The sequence below is a fragment of the Asparagus officinalis genome, chromosome 3 (assembly GCF_001876935.1).
Source record: "Asparagus officinalis chromosome 3, Aspof.V1, whole genome shotgun sequence".
Taxonomy (NCBI): Eukaryota; Viridiplantae; Streptophyta; class Magnoliopsida; order Asparagales; family Asparagaceae; genus Asparagus; species Asparagus officinalis.
The window spans coordinates 14198019-14217023 of record NC_033796.1 but is presented as its reverse complement, the minus strand read 5'-3'; the positions used below and the strand labels follow the sequence as shown (position 1 = coordinate 14217023).

Sequence of the window (19005 nt, the reverse complement as noted above, 5' to 3'; positions counted from 1 at the left end):
ACCATTGGTTAGTCATCCTAAACATGTATTTTAACATTTTTATATGCTGGAATTTTATTAAGTATGTTTATATGACAATTTATGACAATATATTATATATACACATCATCCAATATGGCTCTTCAATATTTATTACATATCCCCCCGATATAATCCTCGTTGTCTGCAATCCTATATGAATTTTGGCTGCCTGAAGTTTCCCCGATGTACGATATTTCAGACCTTGCTCTTGAACCACTTGGTTGAAATGGAATATGCACTCAAACTAATTTGCTTAAGTGAAGGTTGAATTTCCCTGTTCCTGCTTCAAAATAAGACAAGAAATGCCCGTAAAGTATTACTGAAAGTGTTGAGATGGATGAACAACAATAAAATATGAGGTACATACTAAGAAAGTGGTTGAATTTGTAAGCAGCTACAAGTATCTTCAACTGAATGGTAAAGGGATTGTTTGGGATTTGAGTTTTTTGGAGATTGCAGTGGAGACCAATTAGTGTACTAGTTTGGAAAGTGAAAGAATCACTTCTGAAAGAGAGGCCAGAACTAGGTGCAGAAGACAATGTAAATGATTGAAATAACAGGTGATTGAATATGGTATCCTAACCTAAAAGAAATATAAAGCCCTTGCAAATGATTCATCTAGCCATTCTTAAACAGATTGGAAGATCCTTATTGTATACTGGTTATGGTAATGTGATATTTTGATCCTCATTCCTTTAAACCTAATAGTAGAATCGTAGATATTAATGAGTTTGATAGATGGGGAAATATAAAATTTGTAGCAATAGTTCAAATCTGGTAGAATTTGTAGCAACTGTAGGAATGCGAATGCTCACAAGCGCTGGAACATTGTAGCTGGAAAAAGTTCGTTTGAACTTAAATTGACAGCAGCATAACATTGCTTAGTAGTGTTAAGGTTCTTTTCTTAGCCTCTTGTTGACGAATGTGTAGTGGCATGCTTTTAACTGAATTACTTATTCGTATCTTCATTTTTTATTGTTTATGTATATGGTGCTTACCTTGTACCTTGAAATTGATTTATATTCAGCATGTGGAAAGACCACTCATTTCATTTGGTCCAAAAACTACCACGATACTCAGAACATGGCCTGGTAATGTTTGTAAGGTAAGATATTACTACACTGACTGTAATAGTATGGTACCATCATGTTTTTCTTATTATTTAAATATATACTTTGGAAGAAACTTTACAAAATCTTCCTTTTATAATGACAGGAATTGAGGTTAAGTTCTCATGTGCTAAGTGAAATCGGATCAGATGGTTTATCGCAGCCAAATGATGATGGCTCTTTTAGTACATCATGGCTTAAAAACCTTGCAGCTGCTACTAGTCTGTCGTGCACAAACTCGCAGAAAGCAAAGCGCTCTTTTGCTAATGATTACGACGTATTTCACTTTGGCGCCCAGCCAAATCCAATTCCTGCTTCTGTTTTGCGATTAGCCGGTTCATCATATTTGCTCAGAGCAACTTCCTGGGAGCTATATGGAAGGTATGTCGCCGCTAAATTTAAGCATTTGGGCTAGGTAATTTTTGTATTTTGATTATAGACACGACAGTATTTTTTTATCTTCTATAATATCGTGATTTTTTATTCATATGAAATTTTAATTTTCTGTGCTATTTATACTACTGCTGAAACTGTAGTCAAATCCATACCTTTGCTTACAGTTTGTACCTGTTTTCAGTGCTCCACTAGTTCGAATAAATTCATTGGTTCATGTGACCTGCTTTGCTGATGCTGCTAGGTAAGAGATGTTGGTTATGTTTTCCCCTTACAAATTCACTACTTTGAATTTTCTGAATGCCTCAAATAATTTGATATGACTTCCATTGTTTCAGCTCATCTGACCTATCACTGGGATATGCCAAGCTTATCAAACATTTAGCAGTCTTTAAAGGATACAAAGGTCAGCTGATAGTATAAGTTAATTGCAAATAAAGAATTGGTTCAGTACCTGCGTTATATTCTTTTTATTTAGCCATATACTTAATTATATATGTTTAAACTATCCTCCTTATTGGACTCAATATTTAATTATGTTTTGACATTGGCAGTGGGGTATTTGGCTACTAGGGCATCAGATATGAGAATTTGATTGCTCTATTAGATCTATGGTGATTTTGTTGTTAAGTGCAAGACTGTTATAGCCATGGCTTTTGCATTGATCAAGGTGATTGTTAGAATTGCCACCAGTCATTCTAAGAACTAGATTATGACCTCAAACCTTGAGATCCAATCCGTGATGTTATTGATGTTTAACTTATGTATTCAATTTGTTCTTACCAGAAATGTCAGACTTTTTTTGCTATCTTATGCCGCTCAAGGTGATTGGGAGCTAGCAATTATTATTAGATAGTAACCATGATTGCAGAAGTGTTGATATTGGAAAGGCAGTTAGGTGCATGCTGAGTAGCCTGGAGGTCTCCTAGTACCTCTGTTGCCATCACTTCAGGATAGGAAGTGAATTATAGATATGAGTTACTGCTACAATAAAGACACCAATTACGAGAGCAGGGAGAAGGGAGGATATGTCATCAAAGGAGTAGCAGAAAAGGTTTTACTTTGCATCCCGCTCGCGATCCTGCGTAGGGAGGCGAGGACCGCCGCCGTGGCGTTCGGATAGTGGACCCAGGCTCTCCTTGCAGATTATGAGAGCAGCCTTCAGCCGGACCCCTGCATGCCCCATGAGCCCGCCGGGTCATCCGATCCCAAGGGTGCGTTCCTCGCCCGCCCCCCCGCCGCCTCCCCCTCACTAAGACATGTAAGTAGAGTTACATTGTCATTACACCTCATCTGCTGTTTTTGGCTTTCTAAACCATGAAGTTCGAATACTTTTTTTTTGCACGAGGAGTCCTATCCCCTTTTAGAATTTGCATGCATGATCATGAGATGCAGGTTGCTAAACTTGTAATTTTATCTGGCTGCATTCTGAGCTCCTAAAACTAAATACTATACCTTTGCAGTGTCCTTCATATCATGAGATTCCTGATAGATGTTACCATATTATATATGTTTTCCGCAGAAGCCTTCAAAGCACTTGAGCTCGCAGAAGCAAAGTTTTCTCCAGAATCAAACAAACGCATGCAGCTTCTCAGGCTACAGTTACTGCATGAGCGTGCTTTACATCGGTTAGTTCCTGAAGGACTTATTATTAGTTTCTTATGCGTTTAGTAAGTATGTAGGATAACAGACCAACAAGATGACTGATACAGAGGACAACTGAAACTTGCCCAGCAAGTATGTGACAAGTTTGGGGTGCTAGCTTCACCTGTAAGTGGAGTGGACATGGAGATCAAAACAGAAGCAAGCATCCGGCATGCTCGTACTCTATTAGCTGCCAACCAATTTGACCAGGTATACACCTTTTATTTTTGAATAATTCGTCATTGACAATATGGGTATGTTTGTCCTGTCCCTTCATTGGAGTTGTCCATCCCTCCAATCCTTTCCCTTCATGCTGTAAGCCGATGGGCCTTAAAGGAAAAATCCTATGGTGCTTCATGCTTGTGAGTTACTGAGTCTAAACATACGCCTCTCATCAACAGTACATACCCTTTGTCACCTAACATTATTCACGACGCTATGGAGTTTCCTGCATTTGTTCTCTTTATGACTTATTTGGTTCAGTGTTGGTAGGTGGAGTATTCTTTATTGAGAGATGTTATATTTGCTTTTAATTTCCATCTTTTCTTTCGATTAAAATGTTCCCAGCATATTACATATGTTTCTGTGCTTGCTAGATCTATTTTAGATGGGTAATGCCCTATGTGAAATGAACACTAAGATTATAATGCTATATGAATGTTACAGAGTACTGAAGAGAATTAAGTGAAAAATCTATACTGAAACTACAATCAAAGTTCGTCTCATTAGCTTCAAAATGAGTTCAAGTTTGTGCAAAATGGTAAGGCATGAAGGAGTTACGTAATGAACGGGTGACAGGTGTAAATCTATCCACATCTAATCTGAATTGGTTTTGAGTATGAATTTAGGAGGCCTTTTTAGGATTTTTTTTAGAGGAATGCTGTTAAAGACTTTTACATTGTAACCCAGTAGAATTAGTAGTCCTAACGACGAAGCGAAGGAAAGGGAACGATCCATCTAAATAAAGGAATCTGGATTGTAAGGCCAGAAAAACTAGCAAGCACATAGCCTCCAAAGAAAACCTTCCTTCAACTTTGAAGTTGGAAAAAGCCTCCCACCAGGGGATAAGAAATCCTAGCCTAGAAAACCTTAGAAACCATCTGTTAAAGAATTATCAAGAGAGAGGAGGAAGAGAGCACAAAGGAGAAAACATCTTGTACTACTAAAACCATCTTCCTACGGAGATTCAATGCAAATATAAAAAAAAGGAAAAATGTTTTATTGCTGCTCCTCCCTGCCCCCCCCCCCCCCCACACACACACACACACAAAAACACTAATTAGAAACAAAACCAACCCAACCTTTTTTCTCGTGATTTGACTGTATTGAAAGTTGGACACTCGTGGTTCGATGAATTCTAAAAAATGAATGCTATTCTTGTTTATGTTTCACATACATGCAGGGATATCTGCACTAAATTTAAGGTTATATAATATCTTTGTTCTATCACTGTCTGTACATGTTACAAAATATATGGTTAAACTTGCTTGATTTTGGCTCTGAAGTTCCTGCAAAGTTGATTTGTATATGATCAGCCCATTTTGTGTTTTTCTTAAAGAGTGTAATTATTATCATTGAAGAAATATGGTATATGCAAATATTTTAACCAGTTTGCTAAATAAGCATGCTTTCAGGCTGCAGATGTTGCACACTCTCTCTTCTGCACATGCTACAATTTCAATTTGCAGGTTGAGAATGCGACAGTTCTTCTCTTGCTTGCGGAGATACACAAGGTAATCTCGATTGGACCTGTTGTAATCTCGATTGGACCTGTTGGTATTTTCCTTCTTTTCTTTGGTGTCATATAACACATAAAACAATTGACAAGAAGTCTATTTCTCAATTCTTGGGGGCCAATTAGATAGACTATAATTTAAAAGGTAATATTCTCGTATGTTTTTCCTTTGGCAGAAATCAGGCAATGCTGTTCTAGCTCTCCCTTATGCACTAGCCAGTCTGTCATTTTGCCAGTCGTTCAACTTAGATTTGCTTGGAGCATCTGTTGCCCTTACGCTTGGCGAGCTGTGGCTGTCTCTCGGGTCAAACCATGTGAAGAGAGCATTAGATTTTTTCTATGCACATGGAACTTTTCCGCTAATTCTGGGTCATGGTGGACTAGAACTCCGTGCACGTGCAAATATCACACTTGCAAAGTGCCACTTATCAGATCCAAACTTTTCAAGTAATTGTTTTTCACTTCTTATCTGACTCCTTTGGAGTCATTTTATGGTGAAGTTTCATTTCTATCATTTTCTGTTCAAATAGATGACCTTTGGTTACCATTTTCAAATGATTTCTTTATTTATTTTGCTGACTAAAGTTTGCTTTCTGATTCCACGAGAGTGGATCAACTCCATAAACGATGTATAATCAAATTGTTTGTTATTTTTTAGGATAGCAAGCAGAAGCCCTTAATATACTGCAAAAATAGCCATCTGTACTTGTTTACGCCATTATCGTCTAATTATCCAGCTGATCTGCATATATTCTACTATAGCCCTCATTTTTTTAGTAATAGATTTCACTTGCTTTCGTTTCAGTTTTTGAAGATCCTTACAGTGTGTTAGATCCACTCGAGCAAGCTGCCGAGGAGTTGGAAACTTTAGAGGTGAGTCAAATTTAAACATTTGTTCATCCTACAGTCACATCTTTGCCGTTATAACTGTCATGAGCATGCCAGCTACAAGCCTACAAGTCTTGAAACTGTGATGCAGTGTAGTTAAACATGAAGTCTAATGCTTTTCATAGTTTAGCCTCTAACGGGTAACGTTGGCATACAGTACCATGAGATGGCTGCGGAAGCATATTACTTGATGTCTGTGACCTATAATAAGCTCGGGGAAGAAGAGGAAAGGGAGGACGCAGCGGCTTCTTTCAAAAAACATATACTTGCATTGCAAAATCCGCAGCATGAAGAGGACCCACTTATTAATCTATTGTGAAGGGATCACCCATCACCATTGTCCTGGCCTGGATTCTGAGGAGATGCCCTAGCTCTGGCGCTGTGCGAGATTGTACAAAGGAAAAAATTAATTAAAAGAAAAAGGAGAAGAGATAATTAGTTTTTGATTATCCTTCAGTTACATTCTTTTATCTCACCAGCTTCATAGCTCCCCTGAGCCAAATGGTGGTCCTCCTGTATACCGAGTTGTGCCGGAAATCAATATTTCTCGCTGTGCGTCGGTATGGAGAGGTTAAACAGATAGCTGCCGTTTCCGACTCAATACACAGGATGTGTGTTTTGTAATGTTCACAATATTGCTATATGTAATTTGTTGTATTATTATATCAATCATAGTACTCGGTTGCAAATTATTTGTTGAGGGATGGCATACGTCCATCCGAGGGGCTTAGTTAAAATGAAAGTTATTTGAGACTTTATTTGCAAATTAGACGGGTTCGTTAGCTTGTCTTGGTGAAGGTCCCAATTTGACAGAAATAGTGGGATCACTTCATTTGACGTAATCACATGCTTAATGCTGCTTCAAGGATTCCACATTGAACCTTAACGATTGAATCGAATAAATACGGTTCAACCTAAATCATTTGAAGTGAAGTTTGTATATATAAGGGTAATTTGAAGGAACAACTAACCCCAGAAAATAAAAAAATCTGCCAGAGATTATTAGGAGAAGAGAGAGTATTCTATTGATTATGTCCATATTATTATCTGTGCATTATAGGAAATTCTTTTTCTTGGATCAATGCTCAAAATTTCGAAGTCCGCTAATTTTAAGAAAAATCAGTGGCCTCTGGACGCTTCAAGAGCGTAACAAAAGGCTGTAAGCTCGCGCCTTCATTAATAGGGTCACCGAAAACTTCACTTCCCCAAATTTTCTACATCCTTTAAAAAATTAAAAATCACACCGTCAGTGGCATCTCCGTAATTCCTCCCAAATCGAGCCCCAATCTCCAAACCCCTTTCAACAGTTCCCCACAAAATCCGACCGTTACAGAATCCCCCCGAATCCGACCGTTACGAAAATCCGCCCTTTCCCTTTTCAAAACCCTCCTTCCTCTGTTTCATCCCTCACTCATCTCTCTCTCAACTTACTTTCTCTCTCTAAAACCTTAGTTATGTCCTCTTCCTCCGCCGTCCACCCGCTAACCCAAATCGCCGAGAGCCCAACCCACAAGCTCCTCCTCAAGCAATGGCTGAACGAAGAGACCCTCATCGCCCGACGAATCTCCCTCAAAGAATCAAGAATGGACGCAGTCCGAAGAGAAATCATAACCCTCTACTGCTCCTTCTTCATATTCCACTCCGTCATCCTCCTCCTCCTCCTCTCCTCCTCATCCTCTCCTTCAGCTTGCCGCCGTTCTTGGATCCCCTGCCTCTGCTCCGTCGCCATCTCCATGGCCATTCTCTGGGCCATCCGATACAAGACCGACACCGAGGCTCATATCGAGAAGCTTCTCGAGAGGGAAAAGGAAGACGGCCTTCTTTTGTTCAAGTGCGTGGAGGAGTTGAAGAGGAAAGGGACGGAGTTCGATTTGCTGAAGGAGGTGGATGCGTTGAGGAGGGCGAAGAGCTTGAGGGTGGAGACGATGAAGGGAGGAGATGCGGTCAGGAAATGGTCGGCGAGGGATTTGGTGATGTTGGTCTTGTTCGGGGCTTCTGTTGGGGTTTTGGCGCTCACCAGGGTTGTGATGTGCAGCCACTGATTAGGGTTTTAATGAAACTGGGGGGATTTTTTTTTTTTTTGGGGGATTCTTGAATCGCAGAATGATCTGTTCTGCTGCTGGGGTTTCTTTTGGGTAGGGGAAGTTTTATTGATTTGAATAAAGATTTTGGTGTGGTATATGGATATTAGATGGTGTTTGAACAATTTTTCAAAATAGCTCCATTCAATTTTTTTTATTTTTAAAGTCGACCCTTTTTTTTTATTTATCAAAACCGAACCGTTTTTTGATTAGCAGCCTAATCACCCTCCTAAACAGTCGGGGTTGCCAACCCCGACTATTTAGGAGGGTGTTAAACCCCAATTAGAAGCCTTAAACCCTAAAAATTTATGTCCTAAATAGTCGGGGTTGGCAACCCATTAGAAGCCTTAAACCCTAAAAATTTATGTCCTAAATAGTCGGGGTTGGCAACCCCGACTGTTTAGGAAGGTGATTAGACTGCTAATCAAAAAAACGGGTCGGTTTTGGTAAATAAAAAAAATTAGATCGATTTAAAAAATAAAAAATTTAAATGGGGCTGTTTTGAAAAATTGTTCGATGGTGTTTTCTTTGTGACTGGATTAGGAATGCGAGGGAACAAATTGATTCATTCGTAGCTACCGTCTTCATTTTTTTAGTGCAATAAGTCACGATTCTTTGCTGTGCCGATTATGTCGAATGGAGTCATCAGATCTTGGTCGTTTGATTATTTTGGGTTACCTTCTTATTTGGAATTAAGAAATTGGGAAACCAATAAGAACAATACGCAACATCCTTCGAAATTCCCGTGTGCGAGATACTTTGGTACTTTTGAAATGAAAACTATGATCATATGATGTGGAACGATAACTCAACATAAACCATTTATCTAAAGCACTTCCTTAAAAAGAAATAAGAAAAAAGGAAAGGGAAAAAAAATTAATTATTGACTACAATAGAAACTGGAGCTATAGAGACGAGCATCTGCGAAGCATAAAGCACTAAATTCAAAAGAGTTTAACACCATCAAAACATATTGTTATTATATTGTTATTTTATTGCCAACTCACCTGTGATTATAGCATACATTTTATCACGTTACGGATAGAAACTAGCAACTCAAAGCACTCAAACCTCACTTAAGGAAAGAGAAACAGGTATGAAGAAAATACAAGAACTAAAAGTTCACACGAAGTAGTCGTCATAATAACTCAACAAAAAGAAAATTCAAGAAATAAATTCACACAAAAACTAAACTAATAATCACAACCATCCACACTCTCATTTGATGGACTAGTATCTCCCTCTTGATCTTCCAAGCAAATAGCAGCCACCACCGAGCAAAAGAGCAAAGATAACTAAAGGAATGGAAACAACTATAACAAGGGCCATTTCTAATTACTCAATATATTTACTCAATATATTTTGCAATATTTTTCTTACTACTGCTTGTGCGTAGAAAACAGGAGGAGTTGATGGGTATTTAAATCTCTGAAGGGAATAAGGAATCTGACAAAAAAAAAGAATGTCAGGGTGGAAAGTGGAAAAGGTGCTCTCGAGAGAGCCAGCTAGAAGGGAAGATGTGAGAACCTGGATGGAGATGCTATTATTTACTAGTGGAATTTTGATACTAAAGTTAAGATTAACACTAGATATGATAAGTAAAGTTGGGCCTTTGAATATAATAGACAAATCTCTAGTTTGTTCAATTCTTTGCGCTATTCTCTTCTAGAAGGCAATACAACAGTCGGTGGAATTGCTTTCTTTTTCCCTTCTCTTTCTCTACAAACATTCAACAGTGTGAAAGTGAGCTAATTGCATGTTCTTTTTAACATGATATGTATATTGCGACTACATAGTACTCTTACAATTTGATGATCGTAGTTAATTTAGTAGGGGATAATCAATGGTTAAAGTTAGTCTGAGGTAGGATAATCAATGGTAAGTAATGCACACCTACATGAATACTGAGTAGGATATGTCAGCTCATTTAGCGAAATAAGCTACCAAAAAATAAAATTAACATGACAAGCCTGCTCCAATATGACTAGCATGATGAATCTCATCATTAGTTTATCTCTTGAAAGTGCATTTACTGAAATAGAGTGACATGCTAAAATAAGCTATTAAGCAATGGAAATAGTGAGAACCATAGTTGCACGATTCCCTGGACCCCTCCTCGAACTGTTGAACAGTTCATGCGAACCGATTCCCAGCACATTTACGAACCGATTCTCTCCGATACACGAATTACTTCCTCAAAATTAGCGTACCCGCTTATTAAGTATGAGGGGGACCAAAGTTGATTTACAAGTCTGTTTTTATGCACATGCGCTTGGATTTTTTAATATGTTTCAATAATATTATTGAAAGTATTCCTTCAGTAAATAGAAGTTATCCAAAGTTAATAACTAATTCTAAATTGTTATTTATTTAATTGATGTTGCTAAGAAGATTTTGTCTCGGCCTATTAATAGCACTTCAGCTAAGAGAAATTGGAGTACTTATCACATACGTTGTGTGAAAAGGAGTAGATTGAACAGTAAAAGGGCGGATGAGTTAGTATTCATCCATTCAAACATTCGCCTCATGTCACGATTTGGTGAGAATTACAAAGTTGGTCTATATAAAGGATGGGATATGGATCCCAATAATGATAACTTGGAGTACTCTTCAAGTAAGTTAGATGGAATTGTTTGGACTCAGAACTAGCAGAAGATGCACTTGATATTAAGGGGAAGAAAGTTGCAAAATAGAGAAAAAAAAAATTATTAAGAGGTTGTCTAATATTTAATATTTTAATTTTTATACATTCAAAAACTATAAAAATGAAGTATTGAAGTATTTTGTATGAAAAAAATATCGAAATTCATAATTAGTTTTCTAGTTTCTAATTTTCTACTATGCACTTTGAAAAATAATAAGTGTACCCAAAAAAATTACAAGGTATCCTATAACGAACTTGCGGAGCAAGCTACCACTGTCGAATTCAAAATTTTAAAGTCTCGAATTGCATAATTAAATTCGAACAACGACCCGCTACGTAATGCAAAACATGTTACTATGGTGAGTACCATCTATTCAAAAATCACTAATAAAAAACGAGGACGTGTTTGATCTAGATTTGAGATACGTTTTGACCAACGTTGCCATTTGATTGGACAGCATAAACCATGAAAAAAGAGAAAGTTTTGCTTTCTTAGAAGAAAACGATGCAGATCAAGGCTTAAACACGAAGGAACCAGATATAAGAAAAGGAATTTTAGATAAAGCTTTCCCATCACGTAGTTCCCCTCAGCTGGCAAAGAACAATTAAAAGCAGCCTGAATACTTGTAATGAGCAATTCAGAAGGGGACCGACACAGTGACACATAATGCTTGATATAAAGTTAATGTGATATAGCGAAAACTTCTGAATGTTTTCTCAAAGCATCTTCTGTCGTTCAATATTAAGATGATCGCATTTTCTCAATTCGTTTTTTCCAACAAAAAAAAAAAGAATTTGTATGGTAAATCTGAAAAAGATTCTACAGTTCACTCATGAAATCAACAACCAAAGTTTTATATTTCTCATAATAAAACGATGATAAACGACTAACCAACAAGATACAACAAATGAAATGAACACATTTTGGTACTCAAGAACTCGACACGTTTTCAAACGTTATCAGGTCCTTGCTTCTTCATATCGTCAGGAGACTGACCGGCCTCTCTGACCACCGCCGGAGGGGGCACGGGCGCGCCGTAGATCTGAGAGCCGACCCCGGTCCTCATGTCCTGCCTCCCCTTCGCCCTCCCGAACAAGAAGCAACCGAAACCGAGAAAAATGGCGAACAATATCAGAGGGAGGGAGATCACAATTTCTAGACCCATTTCTTCTCTTTTGAGTTTCTTCTTATTATTTTTTTTCTATTAAATTTCAGACCTTAAGATTGAATGAAGGTGGCTCAGCTGGAGTTGGGGTTTGTTTGAGATCGGCTTGGGACAAGATTTAAATAGAAGTTGGAGGGAGCCTTTGCTTGGATTGAATTAATTTGAGTTCAGAAGGATCTTCTCGTGCCTCTGAGAAAAGGACAGAACGGGACATTCGACCGTTGCTCAACGTTCGATCTTTGTGCAACCTTTTTTTTTATTTTTTGGTTAAATGTAATGTACCGCTCTAATAATTGCCACAGGATAATAGGATCCAAGGTAGATATTTTGTAATCCCATTTCATTCGTTTGGTTAATTTCACGTAACTCCTCTGAACTTTGAAGGGTTTTGTGCTCAACCCCTCTGAACTCTTTTCCCACTTAACCACACCGATCTTTGAGATTTTCTTTCTCAACGGGACTCTCTGACAGAGTGATATTTTTGTAATTATTTTTCTTTTTGCGTAGAACCGCAGTTACCATTTTATTGTGTAAAATTTATCGCTATTCTTTGATTAAATAAGAGCAATAACAGTTCTCTGTTTTGTGTGTGTTGATGAGCTAAAATTATATTGTGTTATAAAATTAAACGTGCTATTTGAAGAGTTCAACAGTAGCATTTTATTTTACTTTATTTTGATGATAGCGACGGTAACACTACATAGTTAAACACTTAACAAACAGAGGTCTGAACTATTGATGTACAGCCTACAGCCCATAGGCTGCCTTTCTAGTTGGCCCACTAAAGCCTGCTCTTCCTTCCGCTTTTGAGCCAGAAAGCCTTACTCGATATAAATCATTCCCTAAATTCTACGATTTTTGTGGTAATTATTAGTTTTGATGAGCACATGTAGAACTTGCTATCTTTTAAATTTCTTCTATGATATATTGATATTCTTCTGACAGATTAAAATATTGTTTAGATAGTATTTGTCTTAATTCATATACTATTTTTGTGTATAAATTGGATATTATAACAAATTAGTCAAACAAATATCATCAATTTAGATTCAGATACTAAGGTACATGTTCCACATCTATCTCATAACCTCCCTATCCCTAACAATGAAATTTTGATAGGAATAGTTAAGATCAATCATATTTCTGTTATTACTAGTCAAAAGTATACAAATAAAAACTTCAAAGCCGTGACAACAATTGACTGAGGATTATAGTTTTATACTCTAACAAAGCATGTTTGCTCCATCCACTAATTCATATCCTATTTGGGATGAAAAGGTTGACGACAAAAAGCTTACTAATTAAGAATATTATGGTACAATGGTTTTTTTATTGGTTATTTCCTCCAATATCCAAGGAACTTTGGCTTCATAAATTTCCAATAAAGGCTCTTAATATTCTCTAAGTCGGTAATTTGATGGTTTCCAATAAGGGCGTGTTTGGTTCGCTAATATAAGCGTGGAAAACTAAAAAAACCCCCTCCACGTCCTCTATTTAACCCTCCACGTCGGGTGAGCAGTTTCCTAACTTTTCATTTCTCCGCTTTGTTTCGCTAGGGCTAAATAGCGGAACGACAGCAGAAATCGCCGCCACCTCGACTTTTTTCCTCTCCCCCATTTCCCTCCCCATCGGAGTGAAATCGTCGAAAACCAGCGCCACGTCGGATTTTTGGTTTCGTCGTTGATTTCTTTCTTGCGCTATAGTTACCCCCTTTGCTCTCCTCCCGCCAGAAACTCCCGCCGCTATCTTTGCCCCTGTATTCGAAAAAATTGGGGGAGGGGGGTTCTGATCTTGTGCCGACGCGTTTCAGATCTGATCTTTCCGACTCTGTTGCTTCCAAAATCAAGGTAAAAATCCCTTTTTTTTTTAATTTTTTTGGATTTTTAGATTGATTTAGATCAATTTTGTGAGAAATTGGAGGAGGGGTATTTGATATTTGGGAGCCTGTTCAGATTTCCACGTTGTAGTTGATTATTTTTTGGAGATTTTAGTTTTATGTGCATGCTATCTGAATAGTTGGATTTGTATCTTGGAATATTTCTATCTGAATAGTTAGATTAATTATCAACTGGTTTGTTCCCATCTCCTCTTCTTGTAGATCTGAGTTCTCATCTGAGTTCTTATCTGAGTTCCCATCTCCTCTAACTGTATTTGATTTAGACGTAAGAAACTTTGATCAATTCTGTACTTACACACATTGCCTGATGATGATGATGATATAGAAAAAAAATACAGTTTGGATCCCGTGCAATAATCTGTGATCTTTTTCTCATATGTAGTTTAATGAAAGGGGCTTAAACAGTATCAGTTGCATAACCTACTCAGATAGTTTGATACTCGTTGATTAGGTGTCAGATGTTTCTTTGACTTATACTGAAACTTGTAAAGGATCCTAAATATATTGATGACATAGCATAGATCTATGGTATTCAGCAATAAAATCAAATGTTTCTTTGATTTATTCTAAAACTTGTGAAGGATCCTAAATATATTGATGACATATCACAGATCTCTATGGTATTCAGCAATAAAATCAAATGTATGACTGATGGGTCCACTATTTTTTATTTTTTATTTCCTATATGCTTCACATATATGTAGTAGTTTACCCAGTTTCTTATTTAGGATTTTAAAGTCCTAGATATGACTATGCCTGTAGCTGATGATCTGCAGATTCAAAATGTTACATGATATGCTAAACATTACACTCTTTTTTATGTTTCTAACCTCAAAAGTTCATCCTGAGATATGTGAACATTAAAACAAGTCCACATTAATTTTCTTATTGCCTTACTAGAAGTATCGTTAGTCTATTTTTTAAAGATTTATGAGCCTGCATACCCATATAGAGTTGTATTGCTATCATTATCGGTCTTCTGGTGCATCTTGTGTCCACATATAGTTTTATTTGTATTCGTGAAGTAGCAATCACATAACCTACTTGGATCACATCGTACGATCAAATCATGCCAATGTCATAACCTACTTGGATCACATATAGAGTTGTATTGCTATCGTTATCGGTCTTCTGGTGCATCTTGTGTCCACATATAGTTTTATTTGTATTCATGTTTTGAAATTCACCTTTTGTTTTTGTAGTCCTTAATGATTTAAAGAAAGTCATACTGATTAGTATTTGTAATGGATTAGCATTTTTTATTACTGTAATATTTGTTGCTTAGATATGCAGTATTTGTTATGTCACTGTAACATTTGTTGCTTAGATATGGGGTAATCCATGTTAGTAATTAGTAATTTGTACTTTGTTCAGATCTTGTAACGATTTGACTTAGTTTCTAACAAAAAAATGATTTTTTCATCGTAGATGGATAATGATGGTGATTTTTCCGATGAACAAAGTGTTGTTAATATGATTCAAGGTGCTGCCCTATCCGTTTTAATTATAATTATAACTGTTATAAGGAGAATGCAAGCAAGACGTAAATCAATTCGTAGTGGTCCAAGTAAGGAAAAAAAAAGACAAGAGAGAGAGCTAGAATTGAGCACATTTATCGAATTTATAATGGTTTTAGTGATAGTTACGTGAATTATATTAGAATGCGGAGTGGTGCTTTTGTTAAATTAGTGACTATAATGAGGAACAATAGTCTGCTAAAAGACTCAAGGAATGTAACAGTTGAAGAACAACTTATCATGACACTGAACATTCTGGGTCATAAATCTAAAAATAGGATTGTCAGATCTCATTTTATAAGATCAGGGGAGACAGTTAGTAGATATTTCAACAAGGTATTACAAGCAATTATTTGCCTGCGTGGACGGTACATGAGACAAGCCCCCAATGACATTCCCCAAGAGATCGTTAACAACCCGCTATACTACCCTTATTTCAAGGTATATCTACACTTTAAGCACATTTAAATGTATAATCAAAGGAAGTTTAATTTTAATTTAGGTGTGATACACGTATTATAGGATTGCATTGGAATGATAGATGGGACTCATGTTGATGCAATGCTCCCGATTAATCTTGTTGCACGCTTTCGAGGGCGCAAAGGTGTTACACAGAATGTGCTTGCATGTTGCACCCCAAACAAGTTGTTTACATATGTTCTAGCAGGTTGGGAGGGGTCTGCAAATGATTATAGGATTCTTCAGGATGCATTGTCTAGACCACAACCACATGGATTAAGAGTCTATGATGGTAATTAAATAAAGACTTAACTTAAAATTTATTAATTTTAATATTCAAAATTGAGTTAACCCTTTGCTTAATAAAATTGTAGGTAAATACTATCTGTGTGATGCTGGGTACCCAACTATGCCAGGTTTCATCTCTCCATACCGAGGTGTTCGATATCATTTGAAAGAACATTCGGGCAAAACACCTAAGAATAGAAGGGAATTATTCAATCTAAGACATTCTTCATTGAGGTCTAAGATTGAATCTGTATTTGGCACATTGAAGAATCGTTTCAAGATTTTATGTGCTAAGCCGCATTATCCTTTTCATATACAAGTAGATATCGTATTGGCATGCACGGTACTCCATAATTTCATTACAACTGTAGATCCCAGTGATGAACTACTCAACAATGACGATATTAGTGAAGACATTGATGGTGAGGAGGCATTCGAGAATGACCCTAATTTAGTTGATTTTACTCAAAATCAAACCCAAAGAGAGCAAACTGAATCAAGAAATGAGTGGAAGACTCTCAGAGATGACATTGCTTGGGCGATGTGGGTGGACTATTGTGATAAGTATAATCATGGTGTAACCACAGAGACTTGATTTTTATTTTTCTTCTATTTATGCTCATTCACATGTAGTCAATAACTCTATTTACATTAATGTCGTTCTTTTTTTTAATTCATGTATTCATGTTCAACTTCTTTCAATTATCTAACTTTCTCTATTTAATTAGTAATGGCTGATAATACATCATTGAGTGGGAGAGAGAATCAAAAAGGCAAGGGGGTAGTTCCATCACCTTCCCTACAACCTCAACCCTCTCAGTCTGTGCATCACGGCGATGGTGGGTATTTTCCATTTCAGCAGTCGTACTTTGTACAACCACCTCCAGCATACCCGAACATGCCATTCCATGATAACAGCTATTATCCAATGCATCATAATCTGGGATCATATACGAACATGCTGAATTCTCAAACTTTGCCTCCACAATTTCACAGTCCTAATCTGAGTGGCGTGCAGCTTTCTCACACTAGTGCTAATGGATCTACTCCCGAATCAGGTTCCAAACGTGACCTCGTTGAAGAAGGGGTAGAAACATCTCCAGATCCAAAGAAGAAGAAGAAAAAAACTACATCCAAAAAATTAAATGTTGAAACTGGTGGTTCTCAAGACATTTCTTTAATGTCCTCTCTATATAGAAGTAGACCAATGTTTTTGATGACATTTACCAGTGGACTAAGGTCCGGTGAACTTGTCGTAACCTTAGTGGTGCAGGATGGGATGATAGTACCAAGACTGTCATCATGGATCCTGAATGTTTGGATAGGTGGATTGAGGTAAATAATCTCTGTTTAAAGAATAGATTTATTTCCCATTTCTTTTGTTTATTTTCATTGAATTAATTAAAATTTACTTTTTCAAGATAAGAGCTTTAAGAATGCTAAGCTTAGACAATATGTAAATAAACCTTTGAGACATTATGATGATCTCACCCTTATCATTGAGGATGATCAAGCTACAGGATAATTTGCTAGTGATGCTTGAAAAAGTTTAGCCGTAGTGAGACCATAAATCTTGGAGATGAGGCGAACTCACCAATGCATTCTCCCCAATCTACTCAAGTACACATTTTAGATGACGAGGACACTCCTCCGCCTAAGGAAGCACCCAACACATCGAGTTCTAAGGCTAAGTCATCCTCCGACAAGGTAAAGGCGCGTAAAACCAACCTAGATAGTGAGATCATGCTAAAAATGGTGGATAAGATAGATGTATTTAGCACAAACATGAAGTGTGTAAATATGCATTGGACTGAGAAGTTATCAACGGTCCTATATGCTCATTCACATGACTTTAATGTTGCCAGGTTAGATACATACTACCGTCACCTTTTTAAGAATGAGCATGAATCTAGACTATTTATGGGCATATCTTCGAATGGTCAGAAGGAGATGATTGAGTCATTTCTCAACAAAGAGGATTGAAGACATCTTGGAGATGGGTTAACTTGCTATTTTATGATTCTCATTCAAGTCAACATTTATTAATGAAATTCACAAGACTTTTGCTTAAATATTTTTTTAATTTCGATTCATTTTCATACCTGTTACTGCATGGGTGATGAGCTTGATTAACTGAACCTGTTACTGTATGGTTGATGAGCTTGATAAATTGGACCTGTTACTGCATGGGTAATGAGCTCATTCATCTTTGAGAAATTTAAAAAATAGTTAAAGTAAATGAAATGGCAGCTGAGCCTGTTTACCATGCCTTTTTCTCTAACTGTTGTTTTTTGTGGATCCTGTTTGTGAGCCAGGTTGTGAGGATTTCACCAATCTCTTCATGATGTTATTTTTTGTTACATATGATGTTATTTCACTTGCTTATAATAACACGTTGGTGACTATTTACTTTAGGCTATGATGATTGTCAAAATTTCTGAGATTAGCAACCTGCAATATCAATTGATATTGCACTGGATGGCTAACAATGATGATATTGACTAGATTCTGAGCCCATTTCACTAATTTTCTAAGTGAGTTTAGCAACCAGGAAATTTTATACGTTTCCTATTCATTGTTGGTGTGAGATGGTGTTTCCTGGTTCATTTTGTGTAACTGGTTGGTGTATAATCTGGTTTTTTATTTTTATGTGGCTGGTTTTATATTCATGGTTTGTGTATCACCTTCATTGTTGGGTTTTTGGTTGCTTTTGTGCTTGTCTGGAGGATGCTGGTGGGTGTATCTTGTGAGCCTGCTGTGGTTTGGTTTGCTGGTTGTGAGCTTGGTTTTATATTGCTGGTTGTGAGCTTGATTGTGGAGCCTGGTTGTGAGCCTGTTCAGATTTTGTGGATACTGGTTGTTTGGAGGATGCATTTCTCTGTTTTGTATAGGTATGGAGATCCCTTTTGCTTTCCTTTCTTGGATTTCTTCCTTATTAAAATTATGAAATTCTTGAGAAACTGACAACTTTATTGAAGCAGTCCTTTCATGCACAAGTTAGTTCCTTCGTTCTAGCCTTAAAAGTTACTTTGATATTTTGGACTCATTTGTGCAAATTACAGTACAAGATAAGCAAGCTCATTTAGACAATGAGTTACTTTTGACAATCATTATCTCCTGCTGCCATCACTTTCCTCCTACTTTCGGCAATTTGTGCCTGCTT

General features: G+C 37.1%; 4 protein-coding genes across 5 annotated transcripts in view; 3 read left to right on the top strand and 1 right to left on the bottom strand.

Annotated features, from left to right (window-relative positions):
* LOC109833096 (anaphase-promoting complex subunit 5) overlaps positions 1–6482 on the top strand; it is a 13838-nt gene extending 7356 nt beyond the window's left edge. For both annotated transcript variants that reach the window (XM_020400646.1, XM_020400647.1), the window contains exons 11-20: positions 1049–1126; positions 1237–1511; positions 1708–1767; positions 1862–1929; positions 3046–3151; positions 3236–3377; positions 4802–4900; positions 5079–5349; positions 5708–5775; positions 5948–6482. In XM_020400646.1, the coding sequence (XP_020256235.1) occupies positions 1049–1126; positions 1237–1511; positions 1708–1767; positions 1862–1929; positions 3046–3151; positions 3236–3377; positions 4802–4900; positions 5079–5349; positions 5708–5775; positions 5948–6109 (1329 nt within the window). In that variant the 3' untranslated portion in view covers positions 6110–6482. The remainder of the gene's footprint in view (positions 1–1048; positions 1127–1236; positions 1512–1707; positions 1768–1861; positions 1930–3045; positions 3152–3235; positions 3378–4801; positions 4901–5078; positions 5350–5707; positions 5776–5947) is intronic.
* LOC109834658 lies at positions 6292–7977 on the top strand. Its single transcript, XM_020402687.1, has 2 exons — positions 6292–6360; positions 7041–7977. The coding sequence occupies exons 1-2, from the start codon at positions 6292–6294 to the stop codon at positions 7830–7832; spliced, it is 861 nt and encodes a 286-aa protein (XP_020258276.1). The 3' UTR covers positions 7833–7977.
* On the bottom strand, positions 11342–11793 carry LOC109832101. Its single transcript, XM_020399541.1, has one exon. It carries the CDS (start codon positions 11679–11681, stop codon positions 11466–11468), a length of 216 nt encoding a protein of 71 aa, XP_020255130.1. The 5' UTR covers positions 11682–11793; the 3' UTR covers positions 11342–11465.
* Positions 15630–16437, top strand: LOC109834657 (protein ALP1-like). Its single transcript, XM_020402686.1, has 2 exons — positions 15630–15846; positions 15929–16437. Exons 1-2 carry the CDS (start codon positions 15630–15632, stop codon positions 16435–16437), a joined length of 726 nt encoding a protein of 241 aa, XP_020258275.1.

Excerpts from the sequence above, each read along its gene's own strand:
- LOC109834658 (XM_020402687.1), top strand. The coding sequence starts at position 6,292 with ATGGTGGTCCTCCTGTATACCGAGTTGTGCCGGAAATCAATATTTCTC. Across the intron at positions 6,361-7,040 it reads CTGTGCGTCGGTATGGAGAG|TGGCATCTCCGTAATTCCTC; the intron begins GTTAAACAGATA and ends TCACACCGTCAG.
- LOC109832101 (XM_020399541.1), bottom strand. The coding sequence starts at position 11,681 with ATGGGTCTAGAAATTGTGATCTCCCTCCCTCTGATATTGTTCGCCATT.
- LOC109834657 (XM_020402686.1), top strand. The coding sequence starts at position 15,630 with ATGATAGATGGGACTCATGTTGATGCAATGCTCCCGATTAATCTTGTT. Across the intron at positions 15,847-15,928 it reads TGGATTAAGAGTCTATGATG|GTAAATACTATCTGTGTGAT; the intron begins GTAATTAAATAA and ends ATAAAATTGTAG.